Here is a 20,514-nt window from a genome sequence, read left to right on the forward strand (position 1 = left end):
TATATGTGAGGGGGCAAACTCCTCAAGATGGGTGGTGCCCATGGTGGCCATTTAGAAGTCGGCCATCTTGGATACAACTTTTGTTTTTTCAATAGGAAGAGGGCCATGTGACACATCAAACTTATTGGTAATGTCACAAGAAAAACAATGGTGTGCTTGGTTTCAATGTAACTTTATTCGTTCATGAGTTATTTACAAGTTTCTGACCACTGATAAAATGTGTTCAATGTGCTGCCCATTGTGTTGGATTGTCAATGCAACCCTGTTCTCCCACTCTTCACACACTGAATGGCCCCCAAGGTCTCCCGATCTGACCCCCTTAGACTTTTATCTTTGGGGTCATCTGAAGGCAATTGTCTATGGTGTGAAGATACGAGATGTGCAGCACCTGAAACTACGGATACTGGATGCCTGTGCTGGCATTTCTCCTGCGGTGTTGCTATCAGTGTGTGAAGAGTGGGAGAACAGGGTTGCATTGCAACTTGCTTTGGAAAATGATTCGCTGTATTGTAACGCTCGAAACACCACTGGCGACACTTGCTTGTCAAATTTTATATCTCTGACTTTTCCCGCTTGAATTCTGAGATATTAAGTCATGTGAAAAAATGGACACCCTACTGAATTCTATGGTTTTACGTATCAGGACAATAAAAAAAAAAAAAAAAACCTTCTGGTCCTTGGTCTTACAATTAGGTAAATACAACCTCAGATGAACAACAACACATGACATAGATTGAGTCATTATTTATTTAACAAAAACTAGGACAAAATAGAGAAGCCATGTGTGAAAACTAAGTACACACTTCCTGCTGCCATTAAAAGCAGTCAGGTGCTGCTAATCAAATAAACGTATAGAAGATTTGTCAGTTTGCTGGTCTGGAGCATTCAGGTGTGTGTTAACCCAATGCCAAGGAGGAAAGACATAAGCAATGATCAGAGAAACAATTGTTGCTGCCATCAATCTGGTAAGAGTTACAAGGCCATGTCCAAACAATCCAAACAATTTAAAGTCCAGTATTCTACAGTGAGGAAGATTATTCACAAGTGTAAAATATTCAAGACATTTGCAAATCTTCCCAGGACTGGACGTCCCAGCAAATTCACCCAAATGTCAGACTGTGCAATGCAAAAAAACGAGAGCTACATCTCATACAGGCCTCAGATAGCATGTTAAATGTTAAAGTACATGGCAGTACAATTAAATGGGTCAAGTATGACATGTTTGGAAGGGTTGGAGAAAGCTTCTTCTCTCTAAAAAGAACATGGCAGCACTGTTTAGGTTTGCCAAGTTGCATCTGAACAAACCACAAGACTTCTGGAAAAATGTCCTTTGGACAGACGAGACCAAAATGGAGATGTTTGATCATAATGCACTGTGCCACATTTGGCAAATCCAAACTAACGTGAAGCCGTGTCCGACAGCTAAAGCTTGTCCAAAATTGGGTCATGCAACAGACAATGATCCCAAGAACACCAGCAAATCTACAACAGAATGGCTGAAAAAGAAAAGAATCAAGGTGTTACAGCGGCCCAGTCAAGCTCAAACTTTTTGTTGTGTGAAGAACAATAGAGCGTTGATGTAAAATAAATGTGCCTTTATTAGTCTGTTCATATGCCTGCTGACCTCACATTAATGTACATGATTTAAACATATTTCAAAAGTACAATTCATATATTTGTTTACGACTATTTACTAATTTATTTCTAGAAAAAACGTCTTCCTTGGAGACATTTGTAGTTGTGTGAGTCGTCCTATGGGGAGCGCTGTAGAGAGACGGTATCAGGGCTGGTCCTCTGATGTCACTCACACTGCCTTATACAGGAACACAACACAGCTTTCTCATGTGAGAACACACACAATACAACACATGCAGAGTAGAGCGGACAGTCTGACAGGCTTCGGCAAGGTAAGTCGCCTTTTTTCATATTTATGTGTATTGTTGAACGCTATACTAAACTATTACATATGGAGATTTTAAAGAATTGTATTAAATGTTATATTACTTTCTCAATCAATTGGGAAATTCCGATGACTGAAGCTTTTCAGTCGTGAGAGTAACGAGTTCGGTTGTAATAGTTTATTTCAACGCTGTGACTTACTAGTGGTATCGAATTATTTCTGGTAAAAAGTTTTTATAACACTCAACATTACATTTTTAGAGTGTCACACAAAAATGTTTGTGGCTTCTCTGCGTTCCATCCTAACCAATAAGTGTAGCGATAGGACAGCGAGTTCCCCATGTAATTATATTCATAACATGTGTTTACTGTTGTGTTGTTGAGTGTAGGCTATATTCAGTGATTATATGTCTGTGATTTTTAGTGCACCAACTACTAAGCACTTAACTTTATGACCGACTTTCTGTTCTGATATGGTTTGGTGATACTGTATCATATCAGATGCTGTCTGTGTGGGCAATATCACATGCTGACTCATTGGCTCTTAATGCCCATCTCTATGCAAACCATTTCAAACACACTTTACTATGTTTGACAGTGCAATGCTTTATGAATACAAATTTAGGCTACATTTGCTTAAAGCTTTAGGTAAAATATGTAAATATATATTTGAAACAATTTGAATATCAAAAGCAGATTTCCTTCTAGCAAATTCTACAGGTTGTTGTACAGAGCACCAACATTTATGCATAATTTCACATTAAAAGATAACAGTTTAAGATGACTGATTTCAGCTTAGAAATTTGACCCATTCTGACTATTATCTAAGTTTATGTGCTTTGCTGACTCACTGAGTCCTCTTCTGTGAGATAATGTCTTGGCACAAATGATTCACAGTGGCTCTTGGGGGCGAGATGAGGTCATTCCCCCTCGATCAAAATGATAAATGAGATTGTTGATAGTCTCACCTATATGTTTTTTTGAGCATCTTTCTATGCCTTCGATGATGCATGGCATGTAGCCTTTCAAAATAAGATGCATGTGTGTGTGTGAAATCTAGCAGTCATCTTAATGTCAATACAAATTCACATGCAAGGAGAATATGTCTCTATTTATCTATTAATATGTCACGTATGTGGAAATTTGGCAGGTCTCTGTCAAAGGCAAGTGGCCAAAACATTTGCCAATCTTACAATGAACAAATCTGTTTTTTGTTTTTTACATTGCATTTGTATGGTTTGAGGTACTATTCAGTGAAGTACAGCTTGTGGTAGGCAATTTCATAGAATGATTCAGAATATATAGGCTAGTTCACTAAAAAATAGCTCACCTTCATGATGTTCGTAATCTTTGTGATTGATTCTTCTTGAAAATATTGGAGTATTATAGTACAAAAAATGAGATTTCTACAGTATAACCGTGGCGATTTTGATTTGCATTTTTGTTGCACCATTCTGATACTCTAAACCTTTGATACTTTGGAAATATGTAAATATAGAAAGGAATTTTCAGCACAAGACCTTAGGGCAGACTTGTCAGCCTTGGGCATTGACAGAAAGCTGCAGGGAAATGAAACAAAATCATTTGCGTCTCCACTTAAATGTTCAGCTTTTGTTGTTTTTGGATCAGTGTCAATACATGAACAAGTCTGTCATTACCAGCAATAAAGTTGTGCAACAACAACAACAGCAATATAAACATTCTGATTTAACAAGACTGAACAAGTTTTGCATATAAGAAGGCTTAACGAGATTCATATCAGCAGGAGATGACGGCATGATGCAGAAGTAAGTACAAGTGTAATCGGGCTGACTGCATTTCCACTTGTTTGCAGAAGGCTGCTATTGGGGGTCCACTGAGATCAGCAGATATTCCTGGTTTTTACTGAATGGATGAATGTGCACTCAGCACCTTCTGCAAACTCCTGTTCCGCACCTGAAGGGTGTATGGATATGTGCGTGTGTCTGTACATGTTTGCTAAGTGAAATCTAATAGTTTAACTTGTCAAACCTTTAATTATACCAACCACTTCTGAAGGATTTATGTAGGGCTGCCCCACTAGACAACTAAACATTAGTCAACTAAACGAGGCTTGGTCGACCAAATTTTAATTAGTCGTGTAGTTGTAGAAAAAAAACCTCCAAAAGAAGTGGCGAAGTCACGCAGTCCGTGACGGACTGATCATTAACACGGCTGGTCCATTTGTCGAGCAGGAAATCCAAATGTTCGTCTATCATTCACCGATCTCAAATATGGCTTATCTTTTGAAATATGCAAGTATAGTAGCCTAATGTTAGTTTGTCCAAGTGTTCAAGTCCAAAAGAACTTAAAATACGGCGTCATTTTTGGTCATAGAAATAAGAGTCATACATAATTCGAAACTTTCACTCAACAACAAAACTTTTGCTTTTGTAAAATAAAGATAACAAACAGAATGCGTTTTCTTCGTCTCGGTTTCCGTGCACTTCTTTGATGAAGAGTGTCACAAAAATGTGCTGTTAGCCGACTATTCGCTTAAATTAACAACTACTAGTCGACCAGAAAAATCTTTAGTCGGGGGCAGCCCTACATCTTTATCTTTATACAATTGGGTTCCAAAGGTTTGAGACTTCTATATATTTAGCATTTAAAAAAATATATATATATATATATATATATTATCAGTCATGTTCCTGGTTTGTTATGTGTCTTGTTTTCATTGGTTCTTTGTTCCTTGTGTCACTTTTTGATTGGTTCATTGTTTCATTAGGTTCAGGTGTTTCTTGTTGCTCATTATTCTTGGTGTATAAATAGCCCTCATGTTTCATTGTTCCTTTGTCTAGCTTTGTTCCATGTTACGGCTGGTGGTGAGTTTAAGGGACTGTTTACACAACACCGGTTTCAACTAAGAATGTAAAACTTGTTATGCTTTTTGGGCGTTCATTTACACGACAACGGCGTTTTGGGTACCTGTAAACAAGGGCGTAGATTTGGTTTGAACATTGGGGGGGTTGAAGTTTGGGTCTGCATATTTTTCATGTGATCATGGTATAAATATCGGGGGGGTTGTAATGCATAGATTTAAATATTGGGGGGGTTATCTCCCCCCAACCCCCCCACAAACTACGCCCCTGCCTGTAAACAACAAAAACACGAAACTCTGAAGACGATGACGCCATGCACATGCTAATTACGTGTTCAATCTATAGTGTTTCATCGCCATCTAATGGCCTGGCAGCAGAATACAGCGTTTTTAGTCGTATTTGCGGATCCGTGTGAATGGGTATCGTTTTGACAATGTCTGTTTGCGGAAAACCCAAAGAAAAAACGTTTCCATTTTAAGCATATCGTTGTTGTGTTAACGATTGGGGGCCTGACAATGCAAACTTTTTGAAAACAATACTATTATTATCTCTGCATAGTATTTCTTTACAAAGTGACATCGCCAACTACTGGCCTGGAAGAATAATACAGCATTTTTAGTCGCTTTCGCGGATTTGTGTGAACAAGGTTCATTGACAATGTCGTCTGTACGCGAAAAATGCAAAGGAAAACTTGTCAGTTTTTAGTAAATCATTTTCGTGTAAACGTACCCTTAAATTAATTTCGATTCCCAGATTTTTAGTGTGCTCTCAGATAGTGCTGGGCGGTTTGACCAAAAATCAACATCACGGTTCTAAATTATACCGGTTTCACGGTTTTTACCGTTTTTTTTTTTTTTCAAGCATGATGGGTGTTAACCACATTTTCTACTGAGTGAGAGAGGAAATACTGCAGTAGATTTACTTATAATGCCCTATTTTATTGTCATGAGTGAATATTATAGAAAAAATCCACACTAATATTAATAATACAGGTTTGCAAGGCTGTTTACAAAGAGGTGCCAGCAGGACGCGCTTTTGGAGCGGCAGAAACAGTGGTTTCCCCGGTAACGGCTGTACACAAAGCAGCAACGCTCATAAACACTGCTTTATCAGGAAAGATAAAGAAAGATTCAATCGTAATAACAAAGAAACTTTTCTAAAGACCGTCAGTTCACTTCAGATACGTTAATACAGTATAAAAACACGCGCGCCGCGAGAAAAAAGACACTCTCACCCCCACACGTCTCGTGCCCATTCTAGTCAATGCTTGTGTTTCAGATCGAAGCTTCTCCGCGCCGCTTCGCTAAATATAGGCGCCTAGTCTATTTTGACGCACCGCGTGGAGGACGGAATAAAACCTTGTCGCAGCTGTAAGGCCGGTGACACACTGGATGCGTGGCGTAAGCGTCTCAGCTGCGTGGCGTGTCCGTTTTTATTTCGGCTCCCATGTTAACAGGTTAGAGCTTGCACACTGCGTGCGTGACACGCGCGTCTCAGGCGCGGCTCGAGCCGCGCGGAAAACGCGTGCCTGCTAGAAATAGAACCGACGCCTATTTTTCACGCGACACGCAAGCGTCTTGGAAGCGTTTCCAGGCAAAATTGAATAGGAAAAGATGTTTATATGACATTTTGACACGAATACATATTAATAAATGTCATTTTGATGTTTGAAAGTGTCTAGGGTTTGACATAAATGCAAATATAAATGCAATTTAAAAAAATATTATCGATTTTCAAATACTGCACCTGTCAATACAGAACGAAATGTTCTATAGTCTATATTGCCGTCAACACTGCCGACGTTGTCTTTGCTGCTATATATTTATGTTTAACATGAAGTATAGGCCTTCCACAACTCTCTCCCCATGTCACCAATATGTCACCTAGCAGCAGCAGCGCCGCGTCAGACACGCTTCTGGTGTGCAAAGACATGGAAAACGCGACGCAGCCGCCACGCAGCTGACACGCAACAGAAACGCCACGCTCACGCCACGCATCCAGTGTGTCACCGGCCCAGGGGTGAGACTGTGTCGCGCAGCGCCGCGTTCCGATTAAAGCGACATACACCGGTATTGCGGTTTATTAAAAATTCACATCGTAACAAAAATAAACACCGGTATTCGGTATGAACCGGTAAACCGCCCAGCACTACTCTCAGACTTTTTTTAGTACCATCAATCTGTTTCTGGTCTGTTAACTGTTAAGTCTCTCAAGCAGATGTGCCAGACATGCTTGTACAAAAATGAACAGCAATTGCATACAGTACGCTTCTAGCAAATTCCTCATGATTAGAACTTGAAACAGCACATAAGACCGAATTATCTTCTGTATGCAAAGATCGAAATGAAAAGTGTAAAAAATGAGAGGCATCTCGTCTTAGATCTTTTGAGTTCTTTGCAGTAGTCATAATTATATTTCCGACAGGCTCACATTATACTCTCCATTCATACTTGACCTTGTGTTCAGATCACTTGTGTATAGTTCTTTTATCACTTAAAGCATCCATGCATTTACAGTAAACAAGTTCCAGGCACTTAGGCAGTTTTAACCTAGCCTGGCCAGGTTTTCCAAAGCAAACTACAAGTGCTTTCTCTGTCCTGGCTCAGGTAATGAGACACCTCCGGACTGATTTAATGCTTTGAAGTCTATCGTACACGCTGTGGAATGAAGCCTGGAGGTTGGATTCAGTACAAAGAGTCTGTTTGAAAGTTCATTCTGTTTTCTTCACCCTTCGGAATGGTTATTTTGTGAATTACTTTTTTTTTTTTTTTAAATGAGCTGTCAGTGAATGTAGACTATAGGGTAGAAGCTGGGCAATTCTGCATTGCAGCAATTTCAGGTCAAATACCTGAAACTGCTTATATATGCAAATAGGAGCCTGTCTGGTGTGTCTCAATGTATAAACCATTCATAAAAGGACATCAATCTAATGGCACCAAGAAAAAAACATTAGGCTACAAACAATTAAGGTAATTATGGCGGTAAATGCAAAGTGCTGCATGACCGATGCGAGTTAATGTGAAGGGTGTGAGAGCTCAATAAGAGAACATTAAGTCTTGGTCGTGAAGTTCACAGGGTGTGGCTGCGCTCCTTTAAAACTCCTTTAAAACCCCAGAATGCACTTTTTTCTGTTGATTGTCGGGCTGAATGTTTTTTTTTTTTTTTTGTTGCCACATTAGCGTGTTCTATTTCTAAATTGCTGTGCTTGGTGTGTCAGTTTGCAGATTCCCCCCCGAGGCTGTTGTTCTTTCTCTTGCGCACGTCCCCTTCGCTCTGCCTGCAAGGATAAAACATCACAGGGATGATGATTTTCAGCTCAATATGCACTTTATATGCACACGTGTGCTGCAACGTGTGTGTGTGTGTGTGTGTGTGTGTACACAGAAATATAGAAGACAGGTGAAAACAGGCTGGTTTACATATGACAGAAATGAAAGTCCTAGAAAATCAAGGCAGGTGACTCAAAAATTAATCATGATTCATGATAAGAACGGTACACTGCAAAACTTACGTAAGTGGTTAAAGTGTTGTGTAGGCTCTTAAATTGTATGGGAGCAAAGTAAAAGTAAATCACTTATTTTTTATAAATGTAAAAAATAAACCATAAACATTTTATTGTTTATCAGATACTTTTTTTTCTCCCAAAGCAAATGCCCCTTTTTCTCACAATTGCGATCAAGTCAGAATTTTGACTTTTTTTCTCAGAATTGCGAGAAATGAAGTCAGAATTGTGAGAAATAAAGTCGCAATTCTGAGAAATAAAGTCGCAATTGCGAGATATAAAGTCGTAATTGCGAGATATAAAGTCGCAATTCTGAGAAATAAAGTTGCAATTCTGAGAAATAAAGTCGCAATTGGGAGATATAAAGTCAGAATTGCACGATATAAAGTCGCAATTGCGTGTTATAAAGTCAGAATTGTGAGATATAAACTATTCTGTAGTTAAAAAAAAAAAAGTCTGTCTTTTTTCCCCTTAGAATTGGACTTTATATCTCACAATTGTGAGTTTATATCTCACAATTGTGAGTTTATATCTCACAATTGTGAGTTTATATCTCACAATTGTGAGTTTATATCTCACAATTCTGAGAAAAGATGTCAGAATTGCGAGATATAAAGTCAGGATTGCGTGATATAAAGTCGCAATTGCGAGGAAAAAAAAGTCAGAATTCTGACTTTATAACACGCAATTCTGACTTTATATCTCGCAATTCTGACTTTATAACACGCAATTGCGACTTTATAACACGCAATTGCGACTTTATTTCACACAATTGCGACTTTATTTCACGCAATTCTGACTTTATATCTCGCAATCTGAGTTTATAACACGCAATTACGACTTTATTTCACGCAATTCTGACTTTATATCTCGCAATTCTGACTTTATAACACGCAATTGTGACTTTATTTCACGCAATCCTGACTTTATATCTCGCAATTCTGAGAAATAAAGTCAGAATTGCGAGATGTAAACTCGCAATTGTGAGATAAAAAGTCGCAATTATCCTTTAAAATGTTTTATTCTGTGGCGGAAACAAGCTTCCATAGCAAAGCTTTTGTTTTCTAAACAAACATTTTTTTTATTTATGTAGTGTGTAGTAAAGTGTAGCAGACTTCTTGACACATTTATGTCATTTTAAATATTTTTTTTACAATAAAATGGCAAATAAAAGTGTATATTATAAATAATTGGTAATGCTTTTGAAAGAAGTATATGTTTACCAAGACTGCATGTATTTGATTAAAAATCCAGTAAAACAGTGTGAAATTCTTTACAATTTGAAATAACTTGTTCTATTTAAATTTTTTTTTTAAATGTAATTTATTCCTGTGATGCAAAGCTTCAAAAAATCTCAAACATTTTTCAGCACCATTACTCTTCAGTGTCACATGATCCTTCAGAAATCATTCTAATATCCTTAAAAAATAATTCCAATATTCTGATTTGGTGCTCATTTTGGTGCTCACAGTTGTGCTGCTTAATATTTTTTTGGAATTTGTGATTATTTTTTTTTTTTCAGGATTCTTTGATCAATCTAATTCTTTGATTCAAAAGAACAGCATTTATTTAAAGTAGAAATCTCTATGTAGATATCAGAGACAAAATGAAAATATTATTTCAACACATTCTAGGGCACCTTTTTTTTTTACGTTTGTTTTAATGAAATGCTGTTAGCTAGTTCTATCAGATATATCTTTGATTTACCTGACCAGCAGATCATTTACTTTGTCCTGTAGTGTGTTATTGCATTCATGTTGTGTGTTTAACATTTGTGGTATTTCACACACTGGGGTGACACACTAGCATAATCATGGCACATAGACGCTAATCCACAAACTGTGTTCTTATCTCTTTAAGAACCATTAGCATTAAACTCTGAGGCAGCTCATACTAACCAGGTAAAGCCACCTACACCTCTTATAGTTGACTTCCATAGAAGGCTCACCATCTGTTGACACAGACGCTCTCTATCGTGCCTCCACCCTTCACTGGTATCTGGTGTAACTGGCAATGGGGTGAATCAGCAGCCTGTGCGAGTGATCTCACTCTTATTCAATATCTCTTTCCACTGTCTGTGGTCCGATCCCAGAGGATCAAAATCTTTTCTTCTCCTGTTCTCCTGCATAGACATGTTGACATCTCGGTTAGGTGTAATCACTTCCTCTCTGGTGTATGAAGCGGATGTTACTCGGTTGTCTGAAGGAACAAGTCGATTTATAGTAAACCACAGGTTGAATAGGTTAGTAGAACTTTGTTTGCGATTGTAAATGCTTTGTCATGATTTATAAATGGGTTTTGTCATTTTGAAAGGGAAACCAGTTTGTCATGTCACCTTTATTTATTTAGTGCTTCATTACAATACAGATTGCGTCAAAGCAGATTCACAGTGATAAACAAGAAAATAACGATCAGTGATGCAAACTTCATCTAATATTCAATTTAGAGTCAGCTATGTTTTGTTCTCATCCGATAGTGTCAGTGCAGTCAAATCAATAATATTACTGAATATTAAGTGCCTTATAAACCCCAACTAACCAAGCCAACCCAAGCAATTGTACTGAGAATTGCACAAATGACTATTTTCAAACACTGACTGTTAGGTTGAGCCATTGCCGCTGTGTCGGGCTGGTTTGGATGATCCGATAAATTCATCAACATTTTAATAGCAACACAGTCATTGTGTTTACACTTTTTCAGGGAAATCCACCCACTTATAGCGTACTTATACTTGTCTCTACATATTAAGCTAGGATATCATAAAGCGATTTATCACAGAAAACATTACATCATCTTTAAATCTCTAGATTAACTCCTGAATTATGTAATGTAATGAGTTTTTTTTTTCTTTTTTTTGAGCTTTCACTTCTCCATCTTTCATTCACATAGCCTTAAAGAAGGATTTTGATTTGTCATAGAAATAAAGGTATACATGTTCCCATTATGCTCATTATGCATTATGCTCATTATGCATTATGCTGTTTTCTGTGGAAATTACATAAGTATAATTGGGCTTTTATTGTGTCTAATTGCCAGTTTGTTCCAGTGTCTATTAAAAACTTGTCTCGTTTTCTCTAATTATCTATCCTGCACACCATATGTAATTCTTGTCTCTTTTTTGTTTCCACTTAGAAAGATTGCAAGCGTCACTGGCACTGCAAAACTACATCCAGAATTTGATCGCCAAGACTTCGTAGAAGATCTTACAGGTACACACATTTCCTCTCATATTTAGATAAGTATATTAAATTTTTGAAACTAAGATTGAAATAATCTTAAAACATTTCAATAGTCTATAGTACTTTTTTTATTTTAAGAAGTGTATTATTTTATTCATCAAGGTTGCATTAAATTGATGAATAAATGATGAATAAATGCTGTTCTTTTGAACTTTCATCAAAAAAAATCCTGAAGAAAATATCACTTTTTCCACCAGAATATTAAGCAGCACAATTGTTTTCAATGTTGATAATAATAAAAATGTTTCTTATTTCTAGAACACATTAGAATGCTCGCTGAAGGAGTAATGATGCTGAAAATTCAGTTTTGCATCATAGGAATAAATTACATTTTAAAATATATTAAAATAGAAAATGGTTATTTCAAATCGTAATAATATTTCACAATATTACTGTTTATGTACTGTATTTTTTATCAAATAAATGCAGCTTTGGTGAGCATAAGATACTTATTTGAAAAACATAAAAAAAAATTTTGAACAGCACTATGTATGTGTTGTATGTGCATTACTGGTTGTATAAAGACAACAATGACAAATTAAGGTAAATATCATCAGTAAGCAAAATACTTTTATTTTGCATCATTTCCAATAAATTAGTAATTTTTTTAATTATGTCAAAATGTATAATATTATAATACAACATAATTGTTTGACTTAAGGATACATTACATACTAAATATGATGATATCCTTAGCAAGGCAAATGGTTCAGCTGTTTTATTCCCAAAAAATTCATTGTCATTTCCATCAAAGAATGCATAATGTGAGTACAAAATTTACATTTGATAGTTCAGAAGCAACAAATAAAGGTCCACAGGGTCAAAAGTGCACATTCAAAAAGAAACACCCAATTATACACCTACTCAAAAACATCCTTCAGAATCCTGCCAGACTCCCTGGGTTTAGAAAGCAAGTCTCTGCACAAAACGAATGTGCTGATGTCTTTGTTTGCTGTTCCAGTTATTGTAATTGAAGTGTCAAATAATTCACACCGGACACAATACGCAGCAGAGGATCAGCTGTTGGCAGGAAGCAGAAACGTGTCAAGATGTTGACCGATGAGGTTCCACAGGTGCAAGAGGTCAGTGTTGTCACCGCCCGCTCATTAACCATGAAAAACGAGTATGTGTTCATAATCTCTGTGTGTTTGTCTTCAGGTGAGATACTGCTTGAAGACTCTGAGGGAGCAAATGGCAGCCAGACAAAACAATAACAACAATAAGGTACAAAATTGACATTTTTACCTGTTCTGAAGGATCTCACAAAATCAGTATACATGCACAGTATTAGATATTTCAAGTAGGTATCCATTATTTCCTTAGTTGCTACACTGTATTTCTGGTGTTTTTTCCCATCGGCTTTGAAATGCTTTGCAGATTTCTTCAAATTACTTGGCTGAGTGGTCTCATTTGTAAAATAATCTGTTTTGTGCCCTAGATTCCATCTAATGGCTTTAAAGTTGACGTGCTTGTTAGCAAAGCCAATGGCTCCAATGGGTTTTTGAACGGATCTCACTCTGTAAGTCAGGTAAACTATTTGTCATATACAAAGATTATTCATTTGCACCATTATAAATACGCACCATTATAAATACACACCTATACCGCAAGAATGTATAGGCTCCTTACAAAAGCAAACAAACAGAGACACTCCTATAGAAAGAGAACGAAAACATTCAGTCCACTCAGTGTATCACATTTCAGTTGTTTTGGACAGAATTTAATGCTGTATTATGGGTAAAAAATAGCCCCTTTCCTCCATTAAGGGTATTTATCCTTCAGTCTCGAGTACCTAAAAACTTTCAAACTAAATTGAATAACCTCCCTGTTTGAAAATGGATGGAAAATGGGAATCCTGTTCTCCTGTACGGACTCCCAAATAATAAAGTTAATGTAGACGAAGGAACAGAGACAGTTCAGCCCTTTTAATGAGGATACGATGACGTACATCGATAAATAATTGTTTTCATGTAGATGTGCCGTGAAGTTCTGAGATTTGGGAGCGTACACACATTAACTTTTTGCTTCTGCCTGTGAAAAGTCACACCCTTGACATGATGCCTTTGGGAGCAGCAATTGCCAAACTTGTGGCTGCTCAGTAAACAACCTGTCATTCTGCCTTTTACACACCTACAGCGCCTCCCATGCACAGACTATTTTATTTTATTATAATATTTATGATAATAATAATATTATTATCATAAAATATATAATTCTAAAACTAATTAATACTTGTGTTTTCTACAAGGTAGAGAAAGAATTAAAAGAATATATTAAGTATAAAGAACATTCTAAAAGAATATCCTATGTAAGTTATAATATCCACACACCATGCGCACAGAGGATATTTTTACTTATTTTATTTAAAGAGGACCTATTATGCTTTTTTTAAAATTCCATCTTTCTTTAGTGTGTTATGTTGCTGTTTGAGCATTAAAAAATGTCTGCAAAGTTACAAAGCACAAAGTATGCATCAGTAAGCACTGTAACTAAACTCCCTGAAACGCCTCGATTGCAGTCTTGAGTTTTCTTCTGGGAACGTACACTTCATAATATTCCATTTGCAACCCCATTTCACAGCAAAGTTGGCACATTTTGTAAAATGCAGTAAAATCAAGAATCTGTTATTCGTTAAATATAAACAAATTTTTATTTTAATGGCTGCAACACACTCCAAAAAAGTTAGGACAGAGGCATGTTTACACGTGTTACATCACCTTTCCTTTTAATTACACTATTAATCATTTGGGAATTGAGCAATTTTTCAAGTGGACTTTTTGCCCAATCTCGCCTGATACAAATACAAGACAGCTGCTCAACAGACCTTGATCATCGTCGTCTGATTGAGTTGTGTTAGTTGAGTGTTGAAACTTCTCAAAGCAGTTGACCAATCACAACACACCAGTCCAGCTTACCAATCAGAGTACATTGCGCTTTTTGTAGTGTTGGGTCAGAGTCCACCTTGTCTAGTCCAAGTCCTTAACCAATTGAGTTTGACTGGGAGATGTTTATTAATGTCTTATCTTAATTTTATGTTGTTTCTTATTATCCGAGTCTGTGTCAAGTAGTCCACCCAAGTGTGTCCGAGTTTATTACTAAACAGAAGGTGCGTCCCAATTTGTGTACTTGTGCACTATTCTATGATGTTTTGTAGTATAAATAGTGTGAGTAGTGTGTTCACACTGAAAATTCCAAATAGAAAAAGTGCACTTTAAATACTCGGATGATGTACTTAATTAACCGAAAAAACTAAGCGTGGAATGTTGGACACTGTCGTAGATTTAATTACGTAGCGGAGGGGGAGGGGCATCAGACTCCGATGTTGAATGACAAAATAACCTTATAAAATTCATACATGGTTGAGTACAAAGTGTATATGTGAATAGTGCGCCATTTGGGATGCAACTAGTGCGTTACTGACAGACTGGGAAGAGAGGTGCTGCAATATTGTAAAATATGTGAAAAATAATGTTTTTTTGAACATTCAAGCATGAAAACCTATTCTAGTAGACGCCAGAAAACAAAATCAAGACTTTGTTAAAGGGCATATTTTGCCTTATTTATTATTACTATAATCTAAATAGTATATTAAGCATATAAATAATATACTAAAATAATATACAAAATATGAAACTAAGTGCAGCTGCAAATGATGCTACACTTTTTTTTAATCTATTTTATTTGATCACCATATTTATATATTATGGTATTCAATTCTTTTTTTAAGGTAATACAAAGTATTCATGGTATTAAAATTACGATAAAGGTTCCAAAAGTTCATATTGCCATGCCTTTTCCCTGGTATATTTTACTGTAATAGCATGGTACTTTTTTGTAAGGTTGACAGTGCAAAATGAATATATTAAATATAGGTGCAATTTTAACATGATTTCTTATGTTTGCACAGGATCAGGAGGATGATAAAAACTGTATAGCCTTAAAAGAAGTCACCAAACATATGTACACTCGTCTGCAAGAGATGGAGAAGAGACACCAGGAGGAGAAAGCGAAACTACAGGTCAGAAATATAATTAAATGCCAGGCAAATGAATATAACTGTGATATATTGGTTTGCCTTTCCTAAAGTAAGCACCTTATATTTTGAAATCTACATTAGGCAGAAAACATTGAATTTCAGCGGCGGTTTCTAGAGGATCATAACTCTCACATGCAGAAGGCAGAAACCAAGGCAGAGGAACAGAGCAAAAATGCGGAAGAGATGCAGAAGCGTATGGGTGGTTTGGAGCTGGAAAATGCCACACTACGAGAAAAATTGGCTGCCAGTGAGGCTGAACTCGAGAAACTGCGAGGACTGAAGAAAATGGACAGTGAGGACATGTGAGCCCTATTTTTATGGCGACCCAAATGGCTGCTGTTCTTCTATACATAATGCATTGTTCTCATATGTTTAACTGTTTCCTTGGCTACGTTAAATATTCTCCACCTGCAATTTAGTAAGCAATAAACTGGCCTAATTAGAACTATTAGTTGCATTTGTGCTGCCATAGAAACTATCCTTCAATGTCACGCCTCTCACATGAAATTCGACTTGCTGTGACTCATTCTTGTGCGTTGAAAGTAGACTCACCCTGTGTTGCAAATGCAGTTATTTCTTTGTTACACACATGTGTTACTAAAAGTGTCATTGTGAGTGTGTACACATGAAACATACAGGTTTTCTGCACTGCAGGTCTGAGCAACTGAAAAAGGAGCTGGCAACTCTGAAAAATAAAAACCATAATTTGGATGACATGCTCAAAAGTCAACAAAGGAAAATCAGAAACATGATTGAACAGGTAATAATTCCTGTGCATGGGATATTTGGAGAAACACCCAATCAGAGACAAATCATTAAATGGCATTTGCAAACCATTTTATTTATGTAATCTGATGTATTTTGAAGTGAAACAGGATATTCAATGAAAGAACATTTTGGGGGAGGACTGGATTTTAAATCAGGGTTTCTGCGGGTCTTAAAAAATCGTATTCACCCTTACACAAATTAAGGCCTTAAAAAGTTCTTAAATCAGAGCAGAAAGTCTTCATTTCATAAAGTCATGGCATGAAATGTTGCATGCACTGCAAAAAAAAAAAAAAAATCTTTGTCCTGTTTTCCAGTACAAATATCTAAACATCTTTGATACATTTACTTGAGATGCAAATGTAAATATAGTCTTGAAAAATTTAACAGAATTAAGTGAGTTTGATTAAAACAAGAACAAATGTCTGTCAAAATTCCCTTTGAATTAGGTTGATTTTTCTGAGCCCATTGGCAGATATTTGTACTTGAGATTCAAATGTAAAGATAGTCTTGAAAAAGATTTATGATTAAAACAAGTACAAATATTTGGCAATGGGCTCAGAAAAATCGACTTAATTCAAAGGGAATTTTTCATAACTCATTGACAGATATTTGGTCTTGTTTTAATCATAAACGCACTTCATTTTGTAAAATTTTTAAAGACTATATTTACATTTGCATCTCAAGTAAATGTATCTTGATTTAAGAATCTTTAGACAATTGTACTGGAAAACGAGACAAATTCTGAGAAAGAACCACTTTTTTGTATTATGATCAAATAACAATAAGAGTTATTTCAATATTCTATTGGCTGGAAGCGATTCAAGGTGCTTTTTATCTGTGAAATTAATAAAAAAAAAAGGATAAATGTTGAAAGTTGTATTTTCAAACTCTGAAATGTTGCTAATACTACTCATTGTTTCTCCCTATAGATGTTTATGTTTAGACATTACGTTTATGTTTTATCTTTAATTTGTCTTAATGTCTTAACATCTTAAATTCACCTTCATAAAACCTGCAGAAACCCTGTGTGTGTATACTATATACTGTATTTATGTGTGCATATATATATATATATATATATATATATATATATATATATATATATATATATATATATATATACTGTAAAAATGGTAGTCATATTGGCTATTAAAGAAATATGCTCATAAAGATCAAAAAAGGAAGAAAAAAATAGGAAGATCCTCTATTGGTGATAAACAGGTTGTGTTTTATAGTGTTTGCTCAGAGATGAGAAGTGAAAATCAACCTCAGTCATAAATAAAAGATGCCGTCATTTCCGTGCTGATCAGCCTCGGTGCACTTTAGATCTCATGTTACACATAATGGCTTCGCCCATGAACAATGAAATAAAAGCAAGAAAAGCATTCTGCTTCATTAATCCAGCTCCATTTAATGTCTGTAGATTATGCACTTTTTATTTCAATAATGACTCCTGATTAACTAAATCCTTGAATACATTTAAAATCAGTTTGAGCGTGATTAGTGCTTGCATTCATTTATTTATATGTCCATACTGTACATGTTAACAGGTGCAAAATTCACGAACCGTAATGGAGCAAAGAGACCGACTGATCGCCGACCTTAAAGAGAGGGTGTCTTTCCTTGAAGCTGAGGTCAGTGTCTGTGTTCTTTCAGAGAACCTCTTTATTTTTTCCCTGCCTTTCACTGTGTGACTGTAACATCAAATGTGACCTACAGAATAGAGAGATGCATGACCGGATGGATTTTTATATGGGCAGTCAAGAGCCTAAACCATATAACTCAGACATGGGGTCCAAGGTTGTCTACAGGTATTTCTTTCTTATAATGTACACATGTAAAGAAAAAAAAAGTGAGTGTGTGTGTAAAGTGGATTAAAATCTAAGATTGAATCTAAGTAAAGCAATTGGAAATGGGAGGGAAATCTCATTATGAAATAAATGTTTTCTATAATACTCATTGGCCACAAATAATGGTACCCTTTTATTCAATACTTTTTGCAACCTCATTTGCCAAGATAACAGCTCTTGAGTCTTCTCCTCCTCCATGCCTAATGAGTTTGGAGAACACCTGACAAGATCAGAGATCATTCCTCCATACAGATCTCTCCAGATCCTTCAGATTCCCAGATCCATGTTGGTGCTTCTCCTCTTCAGTTTTCTAGGTTCAGGTCAGGGGAATGGGATGGTCATGGCAGAACCTTACTTTCATGCTAAGTGACCCATTTTTGTGTGGATTTTGATGTTTGTTTTGGATCATTGTCCTGATCAAAGACCCAACCATGGCCCATTATACGATTTTTTAATAGATGCTGTCAAAAGGATTTTTCTTGAAACCCTTCCAAACAACTTGTGGTGCTGTTTGATATTTTTTTAGGCTTTCTGACCCCAAGACTCAACTCATTTCTGATCCTTGGAGAGTCTTTGGCCACTCAAATTATCCTTCTCGCCATGCATTAAGACATTATAGACACACGTCCTCTTCCAGGCAGATTCGTAACATTTCCTGATGATAGGAACTTCTCAATTATTGTCCTGAAACAGGAAGTCATGTCTGGGTAATTTAATCTTTCTAGTCACCCTGGTGTGGTAAAAAACGGTAAATGAATATACCTTAAATATATTTTACTCATAAGAATTTCTAGGGGTACCAATAATTTTGGCCAATGTGTAATAGAAAAAAACAACAGACATTTCAAAATGTGACCCCCCCCCCCCCACACACACACACTTCTTAGTTTTACTTCAATGAAAGGTTAGATTTTTTTTATTTATTTTTTTAATGAAAGATTAAAAGGATAAACAATGCAGATTTTTCACAGCCTTCTTTTATCATATTTACCAAGGATGCCGATAATTCTGACTATGACTATATATTCAAAAAAGTATTTACCATTTTTGTATTATAGCAAACCTCTGACGCCAACAAGCCCAGGAAACAGGTCACTGCCATTCATCAAAGTAGTCGAGATCAAGTCTTAAACAACATGAGAAAAAGATGAAGATTACTGATCGATGAGAGGGAGACTGTGAGTGAGAGACGCATTGTGGAAATGGCAACAAGCATTCCTTCTCTCCCAACATTTATGCAACATCCATCAGTTTAGTACATATCTAGCAATGATTTTGTAAATAAGTAATACAATACTTTGTATATAGGACTGTTCTGTCTCGCTTTAATTGTAATGTCACATGTATATTGGATTTGTAGATCATACACTACATTTTCATTCCTCAAGCTACTTTATCAATTGTATTAGATCTTATAAGTGGTGAAATTCATATTTCCTAATGATCTGCCACTATGTCTGTTTCATCATGTTACAATCTGATAATGCAGCCATTGTATAATATTGTTGCTGACAGCCAATTTGAGTAATCTGATGAAGCCAAAATTTCTCCCATATATAATAAAACACAAACAATATTTCTGTGCTACTTATCTAACTGTATGTACATACTATATACTGATATACAGTTCTGAATTTAACTACTTTGCATAGTCTTTTCCCATTGGGAACTGTAATTGTATTGTGTTCTGAAGAACTATTTTTTGTTACTGTATTCAGTACTAGACTCTTCCATCCATCTCTCGTTAAATGTGAAAAAGTGTGTAGCTGTAGATGGAATTGTTCTACTATGCACATTTCTCTGGTATTATATTTAGCTGGTACATGTATTTATCTTAAGGGCTAATAAATAAAACGTATTTAAGACTGCTTGCAACATGTGTAAGACTGTGTGTTACTTTTTACTTTTATAAAAGTAAAATTGAGCGACTCCATTTTGTTTAGTCGGCTACTTGAAGAAATTTTGTGTGTTTTAAATGGAAATTAATTTTTAAAACATACAGTGAGATTCTTTGGTAGCAATTACTAATTGTATTAATATTTTTGTCGGCTGAAATTACTGAAGCAGCCCGTTAATAAGAGGTGGGTGTCTGCCATAGTTAAAGAAAGGTGTCTGCTCTTCCTTTTCTGGAGCTCGTGAACATTCAGCGCGGACCACTAGTGACATCTACCGATGGGACTGTGAACTACGGTTACACTAAAACAAATGTCACTGTCTTTCAAATGAAATACGAAATGAAGCTAAAAATAAACAAAGCTCGTTAACCCTGTAAAGCCACTATGAATACAAAGTTTTAACATCAAATCTCTGTAGTTTTATTTGAGAGGGTCAATAATGCAATACAATACAATGATGATTGAGGGATGTACAACTAAAC

General features: G+C 36.1%; 1 protein-coding gene across 5 annotated transcripts; it reads left to right on the top strand.

Annotated features, from left to right (window-relative positions):
- The first annotated feature begins 873 nt into the window (after positions 1-873).
- Positions 874-20,010, top strand: tuft1b (tuftelin 1b). 5 transcript variants are annotated; one of them, XM_081376921.1, is made up of 11 exons: positions 874-965; positions 11,377-11,453; positions 12,445-12,565; positions 12,642-12,707; positions 12,922-13,002; positions 15,391-15,501; positions 15,601-15,821; positions 16,174-16,279; positions 17,838-17,921; positions 18,007-18,098; positions 19,196-20,010. In XM_081376921.1, exons 3-11 carry the CDS (start codon positions 12,533-12,535, stop codon positions 19,266-19,268), a joined length of 867 nt encoding a protein of 288 aa, XP_081233047.1. In that variant the 5' UTR covers positions 874-965; positions 11,377-11,453; positions 12,445-12,532; the 3' UTR covers positions 19,269-20,010. The 5 variants fall into 5 exon arrangements, with proteins under 5 accessions (XP_081233047.1, XP_081233044.1, XP_081233043.1 ...); XM_081376918.1 differs by having other exon boundaries at positions 879-965; positions 12,922-13,011; XM_081376917.1 differs by lacking the exon at positions 874-965 and adding an exon at positions 1,709-1,907 and having other exon boundaries at positions 12,922-13,011.
- Positions 20,011-20,514: the final 504 nt, after the last annotated feature.

This window comes from Scardinius erythrophthalmus, assembly GCF_964197995.2.
Source record: "Scardinius erythrophthalmus genome assembly, chromosome: 10".
NCBI lineage: Eukaryota > Metazoa > Chordata > Actinopteri > Cypriniformes > Leuciscidae > Scardinius > Scardinius erythrophthalmus.

Excerpts from the sequence above, each read along its gene's own strand:
- tuft1b (XM_081376918.1), top strand. The coding sequence starts at position 12,533 with ATGTTGACCGATGAGGTTCCACAGGTGCAAGAG. Across the intron at positions 15,822-16,173 it reads AAAATGGACAGTGAGGACAT|GTCTGAGCAACTGAAAAAGG; the intron begins GTGAGCCCTATT and ends TCTGCACTGCAG. Across the intron at positions 18,099-19,195 it reads GGGTCCAAGGTTGTCTACAG|CAAACCTCTGACGCCAACAA; the intron begins GTATTTCTTTCT and ends TTTGTATTATAG.